Here is a 22,500-nt window from a genome sequence, read left to right on the forward strand (position 1 = left end):
TGGTATTCGCAAAGTGCCTAATGAGGTATCAAAATACGTTGAACAAAAACAAAATTTCGCATTTATTGACTTCTTTCTTCGTAATTTAGGTTTAGTGTCTTTAAGGTATTGCTTTGGTTTTAAGTGTACTCTTTGTACGCAGTATATTAATATTGAAGGGGAGACTGGGGTAATTCCGGCCCCCTTTTTGATATTTTGTATTATATTTTTTGAATGAAATAGTACAAATACTTTTCAATATTGCGAACACCTGGTAGCTATTGCAGATAGGGCCTTTTAGCTCAACCCATTCGATATTCAGAATACAGATTCAGCTGTTTTGGTGACATGTCAAATATAGTAATTAGCTTCACACGTGAGTCAGATTTCATCAAAAACACAGATGAACTGCAGATACCGTTTCTGGTACTTGTCTGCGATTAAATGTGACTCATTCGTCACACCTTCACATAGCCTATCATTGCATGGCCTAAAACATAAAACGGGGCGCTTGTAAGACTTGTTGTAGACTTAGCCTAGATGTTTAAACCATCATTTATCATGAAGTGAAACGAATGTCACGGTTAAGAAAAATGACAAATGATAATATAATCTGTTTTTAATGTATGTTTATATTTTTACGACTGTGACTCATTGCGCGATTTGTTTCCCATTATCGTGATTATTATTTATCCCGTATCCAGAACGTATCCCAGGGCTATGTTGTAGGTATTGATGAGAAAACCGTTTGTATAGTAAGAACGAATGCTACGATTAATATGAGCAGAAAACTAAGATGTTCATGATTTACCGAAACAATTTAGGGCACAGTGTAAGCGCGTTTTACGTATCAAACTCATTCTTGTCAGTTTCTAAATAACATGAATAATAAAAGCTATGTTTGATCCATGCACAATAGAGGTGATAACGACCACAGATTCTTGGGATAAACAAATACAATCTTCGATATTTGTTCATCGCAGAAGCTTTTCTCAATATTTGTAGAATTTTACTCATCCCGCATTCTCTGAATTCTCAAATTATGAAAAAATAAATAACTTACGATTCAAACTAAAACTGAAAATCATCAATCACTGTTACTGGGAAAACAACTGACACTTAATAAACAACACATTTATTTTTACACGTAAAAGTAGGCCTATAGGAGGCGTTCCGGGGGTCACTCCCATTGTGGCCTGTACACCATCCGCGATAATCAACTTTTGAAAAGCACCTAAACAAGGATTTAACCCTTGGCTAAAACGACACCCTAAACAGGGATTTCATTCCTAACATCAAATTTCATACCCTAAATTTCATTTCCGCGTATTTAGAAATTGCAATTTTGCTACCCTTTTTTTTTTTTTTTCATGTTTTTGACACCCTAAACGCGATACGCGCGTATCGTGCTTACCCACGAAAAACGACCCTTTTTGGTGTACAGGTCACAATGGGAGTGACCCCCCCCCCCCCGGGAGGCGTTGCATATGATCAACACCATAACACGTTTATAGAAGTTGTGATAAAAATATAAACACTCCAACACGTTTAAATCACCGATATATAAAACAAAGTGTTACTGAATCCATCAATAAATCCTTCTATATAAACGTGCAGTGTACAACATCCATTGGAAGCAGCATATGAACAACAAAGAGCTGTATGGAGACCTTCCAAGACTCTCAGAGAAGATCAGAGAAAGGAGAACACGCTTCGCTGGACACTGCTTCAGGAGTAAGTGCGAACCTCTCGCCAATCTGATAACCTGGACACCCAAACATGGAATAAGAAACCCTGGTAGACCACCCCTTACATATGTAGATGTATACTCAAGCAGGACACTGGACTACCAGCATCAGACCTGGGAACAGCGATGCAAGACAGGAGGATATCAGCTGCCGTGGTTCGGGAAAACCACCCGAAATAAGCAAGTAAGTAAGCAAGCAAATAAACCGCGTTATAGTGTTAATCGTATGAACGTCTCCTTTACTTTTACAAAACTATTACAAAAACAACGGATAAATACTAGTGTTTATCCGGGTTTTTTTATTATTAGTTTTGTTTTGTTGTTTTTTTGATACATAACTATACTCCAGATTCCAGATAGTATTATCCCATAAGTGCACACCCCTAGAGGAATAAGTTTTCAATAAAAGAAATGTCTACATTTCCAAGTTTGCTTTGTGAAAATACTGGAATTCCAGTCGCCAATGTTACTAGAAAAAGCTTGGACATACAATAACATGAATGCAATATCACAAAAACGTCCAAAATGAGCTCTCAAATTGCGGATTTCTGATTTTGAACAATTTTTTCTGATGGATTTTTATTTGCATTTGGACACTTTAAAAAAAATCTGGATTTCCAAGAATTACGACTGGACAAAACAAACTCCTCTACAGGGGGTGTGCATCTATTTTTTTTTTTTGGAATAGCCCATGACCTACCTGGTCTTAATGTGAGATCTATAATTTGTGGACTAACTTGAACAGTTTTGTTGATAGGCGACGACCCTGCGTCTCCTAAAGGATCCTCCTGAAAATAAAATAATACAAATCATATGAATAAATTAATACGTTAATACGATTATTTTGATATTGAAAATGTGGAAAACGACCGGCAAAAAGACTCCAATTAAAGTGAAGGGATGAAAACAAGCACTGGCATAATTTCTTGAAACTGCTTTAACATTTCCTGAAAATGTGTATTTCCCTACTTTGTACAGGGAAGATCCAAGCAAATTTCCTGAAATAAGGACATTTCCTGTTACCTCCCTGAAAGTGTATATAAGGCATGTGTGGTTTGTAAGGGATGAAAAAAAAAGCGAAATTCACATAGCTATATAGGCCAACGTTAAAAAAGCATAAGCAAAAAAAACAAACAAACAACAACAACGAAAAAACAAAACAAAATCAAACAAAAAACAACAAAAAAACAAAAAATATATAGGCCTAAACAAACAAAAAAACAAACAGACAAAAAAAACCCACGCAAACAAACAAGCAAACACACCGATGAATGCATATATAAATGTTGATTTTCCTTTTAGTTAGGTCTACTACACAAATTATTGTAAATAGTCAGTCCAGAATTCATTTGGCCATCAAGTTATATTTCAGTAAATTTACATTTGAATGTCAATTATGTGTTACATCCTATACGTCCATATTTAATTTACCTTAGGCCAATATTTTGACAGAAAAACTTGATTAATGCATTTCAATTTATACTAAACATGATCCCTTCCTGTCGTTGGTTTCAAAGGGTTATAAATAGACCTCACATGTTATAATTAAACTGTTGCCCTTTGGGACAATTTTGTGAATAAAAGGCTAAAGGTAAATTAGAATGAATGGTTAATTAAAGTCAAATCCATTTTAAACGTTCAATTACTTTCTGTTATGACAGTAAAACCCGATTGAGCATGTTTTAATATGCTTAATCGGGTTTTACTGTAAACGTCTCCATTCACCATTAAGTTTACTGCATAGGCCTACTAAACTGATTAAATGAATTACAAATAGACGTCACATTCTGGACAATATGCTGAACAAGTTGAAATGTATAATAGACAACATTTGTCACTGTTTCAATATCCAATTTACATCGTGTTTTGACAATAAACCTATTTAAAAAAGTCGTAAATTTAACAAAATTTAACCTTTTTGCCAATTTACATCGTATTTGACGATAAACCTATTAAAAAAAGTCGTAAATTTAACCAAAGCGAAATGGTTTGATTGAACTGTGTTTACTTCATATACAATCAAGTACTAATATAGAAGCACGCAATGCAATATACCTTTTACCCTCTTTTGACAATAAACTGAAAAGTTAACCTTGAAAATGTATTCATTGAACTTGGTAGACATAATTCAGAAGTAGCTTTCTTTCTGTACGATATTAAATGCTGTGGAGCCTGTGTGTCAGTAATGGATATTGTGGTCACCGTAAAAAAGCGTAATTAATGCACGTAAAAATAAGCAACGAATGAATGTTTTTTGTAAAATTGTCCTGATTTCAAACATTATTATATTCTGAAATAAAGATAGCTCTAAATAAATGAACAGTTTATAATGCAATAAAAAATAGAAATGGCAGAATCTATATGTCGATTTATCTACATTTCTGTATTAATGGGTTCCAGTTAACTCGTCACTTTAAATCAGTAATCCGGGGGCGCCTAAACTCCCAACCTTGAATGATCTTTTAAGCCCAGATTTATATCAATTAAGCTCGATAAAGAGACAAACACAAACAGACAAACACAAACAAATAAACAAACAAAAGGCGAGGTTTCAAGAAGTGGTGAGGCCGATGTCGGCAAAAATATGCGAATTTGCGTTCTCAATGGGATTATAAATAGAGGATGAAATGCTTTGATGGATCACAGCAGAGTGAATCCTCATCTTCTCTCACGGCCCTGCATTTCTCATATCGCCTTGATAAGAGTTCGAAGCCCTGTCATCAACAGAGGGCAGTAATCCCACAGTAAAGAATGTCACAATGTCTGATAAACCGCGCTAATGAGCTGGTCAGTAACCATAGAAAAAGCTTATTTCCGGCAAAAATTTACAAGTAACTTTCACAAATTTCTAGATACAGTTACTAGAAGGTCGTGCGATGAAATCTAACCATTTGTTAATCATTTCTTTCTTGAGAGAGCAATAATTACTCCTCATGAATATTAATGTCATGTTGGTGACATCATAGTTGCTCGAATTTTGTTCATTTTGACATTTTGAAACATTTAACGCTCAAAAGGCACACAAAATCAACCAGAAATATATTTCTTCATTTCATTTGAGTTTCCATGCCGAGATTCTAGCATCAGAGTAATCTCCTTCTTAAGATACAGCTTTTATAAGTGTCATATGTTACGTCTATATAATTCTTATAATTTGTATTATGCACACAAATAGTGATGCCCGTTTGTGCTGTATTTTTGATAGTTTTCCATATCCGATTTTAGTGATAAAACATATATTCCTTACAGAAAAATCGAAATAGCAGAACATACAACAGTTTGTAACATTCTCTATGAACTTGACCATTCTGTATTTGGATTGTGAGGTAAATAACAAGTGTAATGAGATTCTCTCTTTTTGAATCTGACTGGTAAAATATTATTTTTCATCACGATTTCGCATCAAATTCATATATTTCTGGGTCAAAAGGCATATAAAACATTTAGAAATATTGAAATATGGTTTATAAGTAACGCTAATCAAATCATTTGAGTTGATCAAGTATTCGCTTTTTATGATTTTCAAGGCAATATGCATAAATGATGATTCTGCATGTACATAATTCTTCACTTCAGTAAGCTCGTCTTTTGACCAACGTTCATTATTGATCAATGTTTCTATTGTATACAATTGACATCAAAGAACCACAGGTGTATGAGCTTGTGCATTGAATTGGACTACACATGGGTTATTCAGGTTATTGATCGCTAGATGGAAGCGAACATGATACATATTACGTAGTATTCCATGCCTGTGCGGGGAGTTGAACCCTAGCGAAGTGTTAGCACCTTGCAGGGCCGTGCTCTGGTCACAAGGAGTAATTTAATGGAATTCCTTTCTTTTATTTATTAATTTTATAAGTTCGAATTTAAAATGTTTTGAATTTAAAATGATTTGAATTACACACACACACACCCACACAAAATACTAACACAAAAAAGGCCAAAATTTCTGTAAAATATTATGCTGCAGATGTGATTGGGGTGTCAGTTTACTGCTTATGTTTATTATTTTGATACCAAACCTCAATTTATTTTCATTTCCATCAGTGATAATACCCTGTCGCGTTGACTTACACACTAATATTCGTGGAACACCATCAATCATCCAAAATTTCAACTTTTGACTTTCATTACTGGTATAAAGCTAGACAGACGAACAAACATACAAACCGAAAAACAAAACAAATGGCCCTTCACCTGTATAATGGTGTAGGATCCTTCGGGATTGCTGATATCCTGGCAACCTGCATCTGTGTGGTTTGATAGAACATTACATCTAGGAGCTCCACTCGAACTGTAACCCTGTATTGAAATTCAAAATAATAGAGAGCACAATAAGATGAAATGTTCAAATCAATTTTGTATCAAACTATTTTAGTACACTGAAAACCAAACCCGAGTCACCGTGACTCATAAACACGAGTCCAGCCCTATGTCTAAAATGACCCAGTTAAGTGAGTCAGTAAAACGTTTTATTGACTCACTTAACTGGGTCATTTTTTACATAGAGTCAGTGTGAAAATCATCATACAGGTATCAGAGTAGGCCTATAGCACAAGCCAGTGCTAAGTGTAACTAACAAAGGTGAGTCCAGGCTTGACTCAAATGGGTGAGTCAAGCTATGTCTAATATGACCCAGTTAAATGAGTCAGTAAAATCTTGAGTCAGTGTGACTAAACAAAGATGAGTCCAGCCTTGACTCACATGAGTGAGTCAAGCTATGTCTAAAATGACCCAGTTACATGAGTCAGTAAAATCTTGAGTCATGAGTCCAGCCTTGACTCACATGAGTGAGTCAAGCTATGTCTAAAATGACCCAGTTAAATGAGTCAGTAAAACCTTGAGTCAGGGTGACTAACAAAGATGAGTCCAGCCTTGACTCAATTATATGTAAAATTCATAATGGAAATATTATTATCGGAAGACAATACCCAACAAACACCAAAATGTTTCTAAAACGCGTTTTGGTTTTAGTCAAAAAGCTTTAGTAAAAACATGTCGGGTTTTATATAAAGGTTATGAAAACATTAATCAAATGTTTTAGGCCTATATGAAAAAAACGCTGCAACAACATTTTTGAAATGTTGTCATAATGTATATTGTAAACTCATTTTGGCTAACATTTTTGCAAAATACTGTGTCAACTTTTAATAGCAGTAGGCCCCTATGTCAAAATGTTTAAAAAAAAAAAAATTTAATGTTAATAAAACGTTTTTTACCTTTTAATAACCCGACATTTAAACTTTTTCTGTAAAACCTTTTCGAGTTTGCGGGTTAGGTTTAAAACAACAGTTGCGACTTCTAGCATGAGCAATATAGTAAAGAGTGTTTTCATATCCTTTTAGTGGTTAAAAATAGCTGAAACCTACATGCATTTTCGGCCGCTTATAATAATTTTAATTGTGTCAATACATTCTTCAAAAGCAATTTACGATGCGACCCCTTTTAACATTGCCAGATTAAAAGTGTTAAAGAATTGACATGTTTACATTGGTATGGGAAAATGTGACTTAGTTAAAATAGCAAAATGCTCTGTGCAACATTTGCGCCTCAAAATTGAACGAATAATTATGACAATTACGTAAGAAATGTATAATTTAATAAGTTAATTAAAAGGACCCTGGGATATATATAAGAAGGACAAGCCTGTATAAAAACTATAGGACCTGTGCATAGTTTTCATTTATATTTATATTTATATTTATATTTTTGAGCAAATATGTTACTCTTGATTGCATTATTTATGCTGGCCTGAGTGATATAAGAAGGTCACATCGTCGATGCAATTCAGCTCTATTTCCGTATTTAATTTTTATTTATTTATTTATTTATTTATTTATTTATTTATTTATTTATTTATTTATTTATTTATTTATTTATTTATTTATTTATTTTTATTGTTCAATTCAATTCAGTTCATTTATTGATTGATTGATTGATTTACTGTCTGATTTATTTATTGATTTATACCATTATTGCCTATCAAACAGTTGGATTTATTTACGTAATAAGTAGTGTACGTGCGGGGTGGGGAAGTTTGTGGGAGGGGGGCGGGGTAGAGTATATTTTATAAACGTATTTATTCTAAAAGGAACTGATGCGAAAAGTTGGCCAAGATCTGAGACTCGTGATGAAATCTGTATCTCTAAAATTACCTGGTATAAATATAATAACAAAATGTTCCAAAGTCAACTTTGAATCGCTGATATCTTTAGCACTATTTCCTCGTGGCCTACGAGGCTACGCCCTATACTATTCTCAGATGCATAAACATTTTTCAAACGCAATCAGATGAAGGGGATTGCCAGAGAGGTTATTGACCTGACATCAGTTTCCTGTAGCTTCATACAACATTTAAAAAGGTTAAAGGTTAAATAATCTTGAAAGGTTGAATGTGAACCGATGATAAGTTATACCGTGACGTCTGGCACACCGTGTAACTATTTTTGTGCTAGGTAGCACCCCACAGCAGAAAATCAAGTTTTCCCAGAATGCTTTGCGGTTCGAGTCCCTGCTGTGCCAACGTGTTGTGCACTTGCTTGGACCAGGCGATTTAACTAACTTGCACCGCCCCACACAGGTGCAATGGGGAGCTGTTAGTGGATAATTACGATCTAAGACAGTGCTGAGAGGAACTGTGCTTCGGTTGTACTTGTTGAAGTGAAATGATTATGATGCGAAAGTGGGAGCGGAATAGATTGTTTTAAGTGTGCTGGTGAAGTCCCGGCCCGGGGGGGGGCACATTTGTACATTTGTGATGGGTATATGCTCCAGGGATTTTGAGGTGGTGGGTATTTAGGAGTTGACGTGTACCGGTAAGGGGGGGGTCTTTTGGCTGCGAATAGGCCTACGAAAAAGGTGGTCTTTTGGAGCTGATGCGAACAGTCAAAATCAAGGGCGTTTCTGGTTGACAGTCGCTGAAAAAAAACCCAGAAATTCGAGGAATGAGCAATTTATGTGTCTTTTAGAGCTGAAATGCCCCCCCCCCGTGAAGTACACGTGAACGCAAGGTGAAGTACAAATTAAATCACAAACACATTTCCTTGCTTTTATGTGGAAGTCATTGTCTATAAAACATCAGCAGGTATATACAAATTCAAATTATTACCTCAAACATCATATAGTTCAAAAATTGTCTTAATTAAATTTTAATAATAAAATTCAATAAAGATTATGCACTGTCTCATAGGTCCCTAAGAGTATGAAATAATGCATAATGGGAAGGCATGAATATATCTCAGATTGTGGTAGCACCCTATTACGTTACGGATGATGGCAGACCCGTGCCCACGAGAGGTAGGCATCATTTTAACATCTAACTGAACCATGAAAAAATACATTTCGTGCTACCAAGGGGGTTCTCTCAATATTGTATTATAATATAAATTGATTTTTCTTTTCATTGAGTTGAGTGCATGTGATAAACAAAAATTTCTTTGATTTTATAATATTTCTAAAACATTTCAATCTTAAACAGAAAAAAAAAATCCGTAACTTACTTCGCAGATTTTCTTCTTGCTTACTCAAAGGAGCATTTCATGATTCACAGCCTTATTCCCGACTCATGTTCTACAACTTGAGGTCAAAATTTGAGTATTTGCTTCTTTTTATTGAGCTGTGCCATTGAGAATGAGGTCATTATGGTTTGTTTGTTATTATATTCGCATACATTTTAATTTCGTCTGCAACTTGTGGTCCAGAACCACCGTTAAAAACATAAATAACGCAAGCCCCGCAGGGCTGAGGCCGATCGGACTGTCACATTTTAAGACTTGCAACTAACGGAGTCCAATATAGCATAGCAAGTGTGGTCATGGACCACAAGTTGCGGACGGAATCAGTCACTTACCTCTTGTGCACACCAGGCACAGGCTGGATCCAATGATATACATTCCCCACATGTTGGTGCACCTTCACAATAGCTGGAATCTATGACAATAAATAATATAATAATAACTATAATTATGCGGTTCGTAATTAAGGTGGCCCCGCGGCAATACAAATAATATGCAATTATGCAAATGAGTTCATTAATATTCATAAATATGCAAATAACAAATGTTACTGAAGATGTGTTAACATGTTAAAACATTTTAACGGAAGTGTTTAAATCATAGAATGTGAACACGTTAAAATAGTGTGCAAGTGTTACAAATTTAACATTTTTATGTCAAAATTGGTGTTAAATCAAATATCACGGTATTATGTGCAGTATAGTATATTCACACGTCTTGTTAATATAGACTCAACATTATCATTTTGGTTTTGAGCAATTCTACTTTATCGTTGTACCACTACTATATGTACCACACCACAGCTTGTGTTATAATAAATAAGGGACCGTTCACTTGTTGGGGGCCTGATGCAAAAATATTTCATCGCGAACATTTTTGACATGAAAATTATGGATCAACCCCATAGAAAAGCATATAAACTCAATTTTCCCAGGAAAATTTGTGGTCATTTTTTTCAGGGCCCCCTTAGGAGGGTCAACAATTTTAAGGCCCCCCTTTTTTGCATCAGGCCCCCTAACAAGTGTTTGTGAACGGTCCCTAAATTAACGAAATCACTTTTTTGAGGCACCCTGAACATGTTTACTGTAAACACAAACCAAAACAGAGAATCGAGAATCTGTCCTTCATTTTTTTAATTTTCTATTTCTCATCTTGCGTTAGTAACAGCCGGTCGGTTTTTAAATACAAGTCGCATTGCCTGACACTGAGATAGCAGTCAATAAAATCAAAGTTAATTACCGATAGACACTGTCATAAACATAAAACAATGAATTCATCAGATATATGTTAAGAGCATACCTTTGCAATGACGAGCACAGGTTAAAAATTTATTACCACTGCATTATCTTGTTCAAGGAAATGTGAATCACAAACAAGATACACCCAGTCATGTTTCTTATAATATTGAGCATTGAGGAATTATGACATTTATTGGTTGAGGACAAGGTCTTATTTTTATGAACTTTTGACATACCCTTAAGTTTGAAACACATAATTCTGTAATTTTCTTATGAAAAAGAAAATGCTCGAGTCGACGTGTTTTATACAAAGCCTAACAATAATATTGAATGAAAACGGAGGTAAATCTGAGGAGACCATTCTCTACATAGGCCTAGGGGGGGGGGGGGGCAAGCAATGTTTGCATATAATTATGTATATGCCTATAGATACTCTTATATCATGAATATTATTTTGAATACTCATTATACCATTTACATACATACATCACGTACATACGACATTTCTATAGCGCTTTTTCGCAGTTCAAAGCGCTTCACAATCTCTTCAAGAAAAATTAATGAAATTACAATAATTCAAAAAGGTTTAAAATTGTATAACGTATAATTATACCTTTTATATAATGTAACCTCGCGTTATGATAAATACAAACCGGTAAAAATAACCAGGATGAAATAAGGCAAATGTCAGATTAATTAATTAATTAACGTCGCAATCAATGACACAATGCACGCAATGAAAAGATACATTTGCCCTTGAAGAACCTATATAGTTTGTTTTGAATTGATACACACAATTACAGTTCAAGTAAATTGCGGAATAGAAACTCTCGTTTTCTTCATAATCATGAAATGGTTTTTAAAAAAATCCCGAGAAATATACCTAGGGGCCCTAATCATGCTAATATAAATTACATATATGAACGTCAAACACGGACCTTTTTATTGGTATTGATCAGTGGATGCAAAACAGGAAATAATAAGCGAATGCAGTGGGTGGTAAATGAGACTTTAATGATCCAAACTTTGCCAAATAAAATAATATCAAATTTGACAGTGTTTAATACTACGTTTATCGGAGAGTAAAAAAGGGAAGGGGGGGGGAAAGAAAGAAAAAAAAGAAAAAATCCATAATGTACAATTTCCGTCAAATTTTAATTCTTTACCAAAACTGCTGAAATTAATATTAGAAAAAAAGGGTTGTTGTCTATATGTTAAGGCGAAATAACGAGGCAAAGTAAAAGGAACCCCACTGGCTAATTTGACCGTCCGTTGCTGTATAAAAACGACTGGTCGAAATGACTAGATGTTTGATTAATATTCCATGTTTAAGTGTAAATGTGTAAGCTATTTATACAAATTTTAACAAAAAAATCAGGTTTCAATAAAATCAACCAATTTCGTATTTATACGATCGTACATTTAGGATTTCATGTGGAATAGGGGCCTATAACTACGCAAAATCTGATGTAACTAAATTATATTCAGTGGAAGCCGGTCCAGGGACAATTTTTAATCAGGCTGATTATATTGCTGTATACAAATACACAAAAAATGTACTGTATTTTTTTTAGTTACTTTGTAAGCAGACTGATTCCAAAACACCTCGTAGACTCAACCCGAGTTCGGTCGTTCAACATACGCAATGTGATTGGCCGTAGTCTGTGGTCCTCTTGGATGGACTTGGCGAGCCCGAAAGCAGTGAACATGGTGAATATATAGTGATTGGGCTCAAGTGCTGATATTAGGGCGGGAAACTTAGGCCTTGTGCAAGGCTTTTATTTGGGAGATGCTATTCCTGGTCAACCCCCTCCCCCCCCCCTCCCTCTTTATACTGCACTGCCTATGTGATCCAACTGTAGGACAGCGCGCTCTTTTCTGATAAAACTGCAACACAAGTTGTTTGAGCAATCGGGCGGTTTACACCATTTCCATGAAAATTGGGCAAGTTGCAGAGAAAAAACATTCGTGCAAAGTGAAGATAACAGTTTATAGTTTCTACACATCCAGTCTGGGGGGGGGGGGGTATTTTTTCGTCGGGACTCGGGATGATATATTTTTTTCGAATGTTTTGAATTCAGCTTGCTTCACAAGTAAAACGCAGTAATCTGCAAGCAATTCGAAAAGTATAAGTAGATACCTCGTAGCGCATAAAATGTGCTTGGGATGGCAAGCAGTGCTTGCATGCTTCATTTCGTCTTTGCAACATATGCTAATTTACCACAGAATTAAATTTAATTCTGTGTAATTTACCGGGTTGCTATTAATTAAATATGCATATTTTTTTACAATGGTTATGTAATTTGATGTAAATAACTTCTTTCCTAATAGGTTAAAATATTCCATTATTCCGGGTTGCTAAATTATGCACATTTTTGTACAATGGGTATGTAATATTGATGTAAACAATGACCTTTTTCCTAATTAGGTTGAAATGTGCCCTATAGAATTTAGAGCAATACAATAGGTCTAATTATCTATAATTTAAGATCTACCAGATCGTCTCATTATCACCCTTCAGGGAGCATCTTCGTTATTGATCCTCTACTTTTAAGATCAAAACACATTGCAACTGCTTTGTGAGATTGTAAAATTATGCATTGGTCTACGTTAACATAATAAGCATTCATCTGAAAATGTATCAGCAGTGTTTTACCATAGACAACATTGGTTTTACCTTAGCCAACTAGAATTGGGTTAAGGTTCTTTTTCTGTTGCATTATTTCTTATGTCAGTCGTAATCAGCCATACATAGATATTAACGGTTGCATTCGGCCATGACATGAATGTTAATCATAAACAGTGGCGTATAGCCAGGGGTTAACTTTCCCTTGTGAAAAGTCCCCCCCCCCCCCCCCATGTGGGCTGCTGGTCGCCCTGGTATGTAAGATATTTAGTCCTTTTTGTGCTTTTTAGCCCATTTTAAAGTTTGCCCCCCCCTTTAAATGTTGTCTTGCCCCCTCTTTGTCCATCCTCTGTAAAAGTGCTGGATATAGGCACCATTGTTCATAACATGAGAGCTCACGTTAATAAGGACTTATATTATTGCTCCTTGGATGTTTTTGTGAAGCCTTTCATATTGCCTATATCCACGTTGATCGCGTGAGTAGTTAATTGTACATTGATTTCATACATAATTCATTGTGTAATAACATTAATGAATGGCGTTCTCTTACATTTACTAACTATAAACTATGTTCTACATGTATAATATATATAATTTTGAATACGAAAACAGACGCTCACGCTATCATTTACAAGAACGGTGGTTGACCAACACAATACATAAAATTACACATGGATTACTATGCCAAATATTTCCATTGTTATTCATTGCCACGACCACTAACGTACAAACTATAAATTTTATATTTTTAAAGAATCAGTGAAAAGAAATCAATGAAATTGCACTCGTGGAGGTGGGCACATGGCATATACTGCAATGACATAATTGAATATATAGACCTGCTTTAATATTGTGTGTAATGTAGTGACAGACTTTCTTTGTTTTTAATTGAATAACAATTAATTAAATGCCATACGGAAAATTAGATATGGAGCCATGTTAAAAGCAATGGCGACATTATACCAGCACCAGAGGGGAGGCGTTCTTGGGCCCTGTGTTGCCACCTGGTTCCTCCTGTAAATAACATTTCATATAGCCTTACATATGTGTCTACGGACATGGTCCAGATCCCCCCTAGAAACTGCATTTAGAAGTGGGGCTCAACACCTTACCACCCCACCCCAACTTGGCTCCATATCAATGTCAAAATTTATACCATTGTGCAATTCTTAAAGAGCAAGGGAATTAGCATTATAAAGCCGTCTAGTTTACTACAATGGTTAAAATTCTTACCATTATATGACAATATCTTGTTACTTTCAAATCAAATGTAAAGCAGTAGGTGCAGGGGGCCTGGGTGGGTAGGGGGTGTTTGGTGTGTGTGCCGATATCTGTGCCATATAATTTTCCTAATTTTCTCCATTTTTAGTCTAGTCTTGTTTTTCTCATGCACTCACTTTTATTGTGATGTGTATTATTGTTTTTATCTCTTAAGAGTGAGATGAGTGAAAACCACTCCAAAGGGAGTGACAATCACTGAGTGAATATCACTCATAAAAGAGTGAAAATCTCTCTGAAAACGACCCTTTCAAGGTATGATATAAAGGGACGTTACTCGCAAAAGAGTAGTGTGCCTGATATCATGTATACCTTGGAAGAGTAGTTTTCACTCTATTAGGAGTGACTTTTACTACCTTTATTGGATTTCACTGTTCTCGCTCTATTGGAAAGTGAGTTTTTACTCTTTTACATTAAGGGATCTAAAATGAGCGTTTATTGCGTTTCGACAGTATTTTTTGTGGGACATGAGAGCACCTCAGACCTATCGAATTGCATTCTGAATACGAAGCATGTCTTTCTGATATCAAATAATTTTCATTTTTTGAAAATCACAATATAATACAAATTTTATGACAAATTATAAAAATTTGATATTTTTCAAATTTTTGATATATAACAGTCCTCGAAGTAAATTATATAAATCTAATGATATATTCTTAAAGTGTATGTAACAGGGAGGAAAAGCCGACGGTCAATTGAAAATTTTGACCTTTCATATTGAAGATATGGATTTTTTCCCAAAAGACCTCATTTTTTTGGTGTTTTGGGAAAAAATCCATATCTTCAATACGAAAGTCAAAATTTTCAATTGATCATCGGCTTTTCATCCACCTACATACACTTTAAGTATAAATCATCAGATTTATAAAGTTTACTTCAAGTACTGTTAAATATCAAAAATATCAATTTTAATGATTTGCCGTAAAATGTGTATTAAATTGCGAATTTCAAAAATCAAAATTATTTGATATCAGAATGACATTCTTCGTATTCAGAATGCAATTCGATATGTCTGATGCTCTAATGTCCCAAAATAAATACTGTCCAAACGTTCATACCCCAGCCCTTAAAAGAGTATTGTATTCCTATTGCATCCAGGGCCTCAGATTCGACAAGAATCACAGAATCGACTCTCGTAACGATTCTCGTAACATTTGTTGCGCGAATCAACTTTTTTCATTGAATCATGCAGTTAGTAAAGTGATTCTCGCAAACTGGCACGAAATTGATGAGGCCCTGGCATCGGTTTTTAGATGCCATATAAAATGTAAAAGTATTAAGTCACAAGATGCATTCATATTTGATATCGGTGGACGTTTTAATAGAGCTTTTCTAGTAAATGAATTAAGAATGTGAAGATAACATCCAAATCCGTTTTATTCTGGTTTGAAAAACCAACGCTGTATATCTGCTACCATGGCTACGGGATTGAAATAGTTCGCTGAACTTCATATTCCACATTCAAGTTTAAATAGCGTGAAATTGAATAGAAATGCTCGTCTGAAATTATTGTTGGTGTAAAAATTGGGAAACCATATTGTTAGTAAGGTTGTGGGATACCAGCACATGCATTTGTTTCGTAACAATCCTTATAGCTTGTCTACAACAAATTATTCGAATACATACATTGTACGCGCTATATTAATATATTTGTCCCCATAATTGTATAAATATATTAAGGTGGGATAGGTGTAATTAGATAAGCCAAAATCATCATTTCATCACAAATTAGTTTTTGTCATTTTTAGACACATTATTGTATGTAGTTTTCATAACACAAAAAAATCTGGAAAAATTATGCAAATTGTATAAAAAGCGTGCTAATTACAACAAGAATCTTATTAGTTTCTTTGTTTACGAACCCGTTGCATGAAGTTTTTTACGCATTTCATTTTTTCAGCAAATATCGAATTTTGAAAATAGAATGTCCTATGAGGCCCATTGAGGTATCAAAATAAAGCTTATTAAATACCTGAAATTGTGATTTTGGTACATTTTCAAAATTGCATTCACCTCAAATTGGAAAATCCAATGGGGTAGCCCTACCTAACCCTGTATGTAACCAGAAGTAGGTCCATGCTCTAGATCTTTCAAAGAACATTAATTTGACACCTCAATGAACTTCATAGGACATTGCATAGTGGCTCCACAGTCCACATTGTTTTGAAAATTGGCCAATTTACGCTAATTAATTATGCAAATTAGCTAATTAATATGCGTAAAATATGTAATTAAGTATGAAATGTGTATTTCAGCATATATTTGTTTCATATACTTAGTAAGGGTTTACTAGTATGTTTCCACTAGAAAAAGTGTCAATTCCACCTGTCCCACCTTAATGTATACTTGAATATAATAATTATTAATATATTTATACAATTATCTGGACAAATTATACAGCTCTTTGTTTTACATAAAGATAAAACACTTTTCAAATACCAATGTCAATCAATTTCTAAATCAAAACGTATTTACATGTAAATATTTTGGTGGTTGATTAGATGCTGAGGTTATTCTATATCCATAATATAATAATATCCAGATATAAAAATACAGTACGTAGACCTACTTTGTATTTTACTTTGAGTGCAAATTGTACCTACCAAGTTTAAGCATATCATATACTGCAGGAAAACAATCACATTTGATCGTATTGTATTATTATTTTTTTTGTTTTAATTTTTAGAAATATTTTTGGCCAGAAAAGCAAACTATTTGAGGTCCAAAACAAATCAACAATGGTTGATAACAAAGGCTGGAACCCTTTTAAAAGAATTGAAATTATTTAAAAATATAACTCCTAATATTTCTATGTGCATGAATGTGTTAATAACGTTTTAATTACTTTATTTTGCCTCATTTCATCTAATTGGCTAGTTTTATTGCTAATTAAGAATTTGTGATTCAAAAAAAAATTCTAAAATTCTGAAAATACCAAAAAAAATACATTCGAGTTCACTAGTTGTTTTCTTCTGGGTAAGAATTGTTTTCTTACATGCAACAACTTTATTCTTGCAGGTAAGAAATTTGATAAATAGATCATCATATACAAAAGTTATGCATGGACCTATTTATCAAATTTCTAACCTGCAAGAAAAAAACTGTTGCATGTAAGAAAAATTCTTACCCAAAAAAAAATACTTGTGCACTCGAATGTATTTATTTGGTATTTTCAGAATTTTAGAATTTTTGTTGGAATTTCCAAAACAGTGGGTGGGGCCTGGGTGGGTAGGGGGTGTTTGGTGTGTGTGCCGATATCTGTGCCATATAATTTTCTTAATTTTCTCCATTTTTAGTCTAGTCTTGTTTTTCTCATACACTCACTTTTATTGTGATGTGTATTATTGTTTTTATCTCTTAAGAGTGAGATGAGTGAAAACCACTCCAAAGGGAGTGACAATCACTGAGTGAATATCACTCATAAAAGAGTGAAAATCTCTCATATGTCTGAAAACGACCCTTTCAAGGTATGATATAAAGGGACGTTACTCGCAAAAGAGTAGTGTGCCTGATATCATGTATACCTTGGAAGAGTAGTTTTCACTCCACTAGGAGTGACTGTTACTACCTTTATTGGATTTCACTGTTCTCGCTCTATTGGAAAGTGAGTTTTTACTCTTTTACATTAAAAGAGCATTGTATTCCTATTGCATCCAGGGCCTCAGATTCGACAAGAATCACAGAATCGACTCTCGTAACGATTCTCGTAACATTTGTTGCGCGAATCAACTTCTTTCATAGAATCATGCAGTTAGTGATTCTCGCAAACTGGCACGAAATTGATGAGGCCCTGGCATCGGTTTTTAGATGCCATATAAAATGTAAAAGTATTAAGGGCTGGGGTATGAACGTTTGGACAGTATTTATTTTGGGACATTAGAGCACATCAGACATATCGAATTGCATTCTGAATACGAAGAATATCATTCTGATATCAAATAATTTTGATTTTTTGAAATTCGCAATTTAATACACATTTTATGGCAAATCATCAAAAATTGATATTTTTGATATTTAACAGTACTTGAAGTAAACTTTGTAAATCTGATGATTTATACTTAAAGTGTATGTAGGTGGGATGAAAAGCCGACGGTCAATTGAAAATTTTGACCTTTCGTATTAAAGATATGGATTTTTCCCAAAAAGACCTAATTTTTTTTGGTGTTTTGGGAAAAAAATCCATATCTTTAATACGAAAGGTCAAAATGTTCAATTGATCGTCGGCTTTTCCTCCCTGCTACATACACTTGAAGAATATATCATTAGATTTATATAATTTACTTCGAGGACTGTTATATAAACCTATCAAAAATTTGAAAAATATCAAATTTTTATAATTTGTCATAAAATTTGTATTATATTGTGATTTTCAAAAATGAAAATTATTTGATATCAGAAAGACATGCTTCGTATTCAGAATGCAATTCGATAGGTCTGAGGTGCTCTCATGTCCCACAAAAATTCTGTCGAAACGCAATAAACGCTCATTTTAGATCCCTTAAGTCACAAGATGCATTTATATTTGATATCGGTGGACGTTTTAATAGAGCTTTTCTAGTAAATGAATTAAGAATGTGAAGATAACATCCAAATCCGTTTTATTCTGGTTTGAAAAACCAACGCTGTATATATGCTACCATGGTTACGGGAATGAAATAGTTCGCTGAACTTCATATTCCATATTCAAGTTTAAATAGCGTGAAATTGAATAGAAATTGTCGTCTGAAATTATTGTTGGTGTAAAAATTGGGAAACCATATTGTTAATAAGGTTGTGGGCTACCAGCACATGCATTTGTTTCGTAACAATCCTTATTGGCAAGCTAGTCTCCAACAAATTATTTGAATACATACGCGCTATATTAATACATTTGTCCCGATAATTGTATAAATATATTAATGTATACTTCAATATAATAATTATTAATATATTTATACAATTATCTGGACAAATTATACAGCAATCAATTTCTAAATCAAAACGTATTCACATGTAAATATTTAGGTGGTTGATTAGATGCCGAGGTTATTCTATATCCATAATATAATAATATCCAGATATAAAAATACAGTATGTAGACCTACTTTGTATTTTACTTTGAGTGCAAATTGTACCTACCATTTTATTTTTTTAAATATTTTGGCCAGAAAAGCATGCTACTAGTAGTTGAGGTCCATTTACAAGTCAACAATGGTTGATAACAAAGGCTGGAACCCGTTAAAACATTTTAAATTATTTAAAAAAATAATTTTAAATGTTTTTAAGGGCATGAATGTTATAAAAACGTTTTAATTACTTTATTTTGCCTCATTTCATCAAATTTGCTATTTTTATTGCAAATAAGATAAAAGAGAAAACTTTTAAAGAATTTTGGATTTTTTTCAAAAAAATTCTAAAATTCTGAAAATACCAAAAAAATACATTCGAGTTCACTAGTTGTTTTCTTCTGGGTAAGAATTGTTTTCTTACATGCAACAACTTTATTCTTGCAGGTAAGAAATTTGATAAATAGATCATCATATACAAAAGTCATGCATGGACCTATTTATCAAATTTCTAACCTGCAAGAAAAAAACTGTTGCATGTAAGAAAAAATTCTTACCAAAAAAAAATACTTGTGCACTCGAATGTATTTTTTTGGTATTTTTAGAATTTTTGTTGGAATTTCCAAAATTGTGTGAAAGGTTTCTCCTTAACATAATTAGCCATAAAAATAGCAATTTTGATGATATTAGGCTAAATAAATTAAATGAAACTTTATTGACACATTCATATTAATAACACTAAAATGCTTAGGTCTGATTTTTTACAAAACCGATTATGCCTAATAGTGTGTACTTTAAAAAATAATTTCAAATGTTTAAAAGCGTTTCAGCATGTTATCAACCATTGTTGACTTGTTTTCTGTTTGCTGCTTTGGCCAAAAATATTTGTTTTTAATTTAAAAAAAACCGTTCTCTACAATTGGAGTCCACTACCACTCTAGCAGTGATCTAGAGAGGGTCTTTACTAACACCTCATCATATCAAAGTTTGGTTGATATGGGTGTTGAACTCGACCATTTTTCAAAACTCCTTGCTCCTAGACTATATATTCCATTGTATTGTTGATGGCTGGATGAATTCCCTGGGATTAATTAAATATATAAAGAACTATGACGAATGATCAGCGATGATTGCTGTATCCAAAATAATTTTAATACATCAAGCGGTAATAGTGCAAGAAAGCCACATCTGCAATAGCTACCAGGTGTCATATTTTACAATGTGTACACTATATAGAATACAGAAATAGTCAAATGTCTATCGAGCAGCTATTGCAGATGAAACCGTCTGGCACAAACCTCGCTATACGTTATAAATGTAAAAGGACTTACTTTGACAGAGTGCAGGTTCAAGGTGAAGAAGAAGAAGCGAAGACACACATAAAATAAGGCACATATGCTGATTGAATCTCATCCTTGGAATTCTCATAATGACAGATGATTTAATTGATTTGATGGTAGGCAAAGTTCGTAATTAATGAAGTTGACGAGGTAAAATCCGTGAAGCCAATTATTGATCCATGTTATATTCCGTGGTTTTCTTCATGAGGCGATATGTTACGTCAATGTAAGTGTTATTCAGTGTATGCATTGGTTACGGTGAATCTGTTACACACAGGTAGTATACTGTAGCAAAATAAATAAGATACGTGAGAGGTTAGTAATTAGATTTTTTTTGTAATTGCAACCTTGTATTTCACTGGAAGTAAGTTGTAGACGCGGTGGCGCATACAAAGAGCAGAGAACACGATTTACAATTTACATTTACATGATTTAGATGGTTTGTAAATTATTAATACACACTGCACCACATTAAATGTACTATAAATTAATACAATGGCACTACAGTATCACCACACGAACGTCTTTCTTTTACTGCTATAATAATAGGCCTGGTACTACCAATATAAACAACAACAACAACAACAACAACAACAACAACAACAACAACAACAACAACAACAACAACAATAATAATAATAATAATAATAATAATAATAATAATAAATAATAATAATAATAACACTAGTTAACACTATAATAAAAATAATAATAATAATAATAATAATAATAATAATGATAATAATAATAATAATATAAAATAATAAAAAATAATAATAATAACAATAATAATATTAAAAAATACCAATAATAAATAGTAATAATAACAACAACAACAAACAACAATGACAACAACAACAACAACAACAACAACAACACTAATAATTATTATGATATAGGCCTATATAAAGGAGACTATGGTATAATCATAATGATGATGATGATGATGATGATAATGATGAAAATGATGATGATGATCATGATGATGAAAATGATGATGATGATCATGATGATGACCATAGGCCCCCTAACTACTAAACATGTAGAATGAAAATAAATACAATGTATTTCCACCATGTCTATTATTTAAAATGTAGTCTAGGCCTATATTAATACAATCACTATCAACATTTCGCATTAGGAGAGCGAAATGGGATATATAGGCCTACATGTTGTACACATGTACCTATAAATACATGTGGGAATATCTCCGAGTCTACCTTCACCAAAATAAACACGACGTGAAATCACTGTGATATAAAAATACAACTTCTGAATCTGAACTAAGAGACAAACTTGTTCAGACCCCTAAAATGAAATTGTTTTACGATATAATTTCAGTACTTACCGTTTACCCATACACCAATACAATAATAAACATCCGCTGTGCTATAATAGCTAAAGAATAAAATAAACTTGAACACACCACAATCACTTTATCAATATAAATGATGAGGTTTCCTAGTTTAAGTATGACAAACCACACGATGTGATGACTGCAGTATGACTAGTGTGATTAGGTATGGGGAAATACCTCAATGTGAGATATATACAAACGCTTTACTTACCGTGCCTCACGCCGCCACATAAAAACACGCCCACGCTTTTGTATTGAAGCTGTAAAATGTTGGTTCAAATGGTTAATGCTGGCCTGCGGAAAGCGCTATCTTTAAATATAAACTTTTTGTTCTCCAATTTTCTTGCTTTGTAGTTCCTTTTTGCTAAGT

At 33.6% G+C, this 22,500-nt stretch overlaps 1 protein-coding gene across 2 annotated transcripts in view; it reads right to left on the reverse strand.

The window, feature by feature from the left end:
• The window catches only part of LOC140162706 (integrin beta-5-like), a 57,630-nt gene that overhangs the window by 30,917 nt on the left and 4,213 nt on the right, over positions 1–22,500 (reverse strand). Inside the window, exons 1-5 of one of the 2 annotated variants that reach the window (XM_072185978.1) lie at positions 22,122–22,259; positions 20,765–21,058; positions 9,579–9,658; positions 5,927–6,031; positions 2,427–2,514 (exon numbers count right to left, since the gene is read on the reverse strand). In XM_072185978.1, coding sequence (XP_072042079.1) covers positions 2,427–2,514; positions 5,927–6,031; positions 9,579–9,658; positions 20,765–20,861 — 370 coding nt within the window. In that variant the 5' untranslated portion in view covers positions 20,862–21,058; positions 22,122–22,259. Of the gene's footprint in view, positions 1–2,426; positions 2,515–5,926; positions 6,032–9,578; positions 9,659–20,764; positions 21,059–22,121; positions 22,260–22,500 lie in introns of those variants that run through there. The other variant, XM_072185979.1, reaches the window with a different exon arrangement.

This window comes from Amphiura filiformis, chromosome 10 (assembly GCF_039555335.1).
Source record: "Amphiura filiformis chromosome 10, Afil_fr2py, whole genome shotgun sequence".
In the NCBI taxonomy this organism is placed as follows: domain Eukaryota; kingdom Metazoa; phylum Echinodermata; class Ophiuroidea; order Amphilepidida; family Amphiuridae; genus Amphiura; species Amphiura filiformis.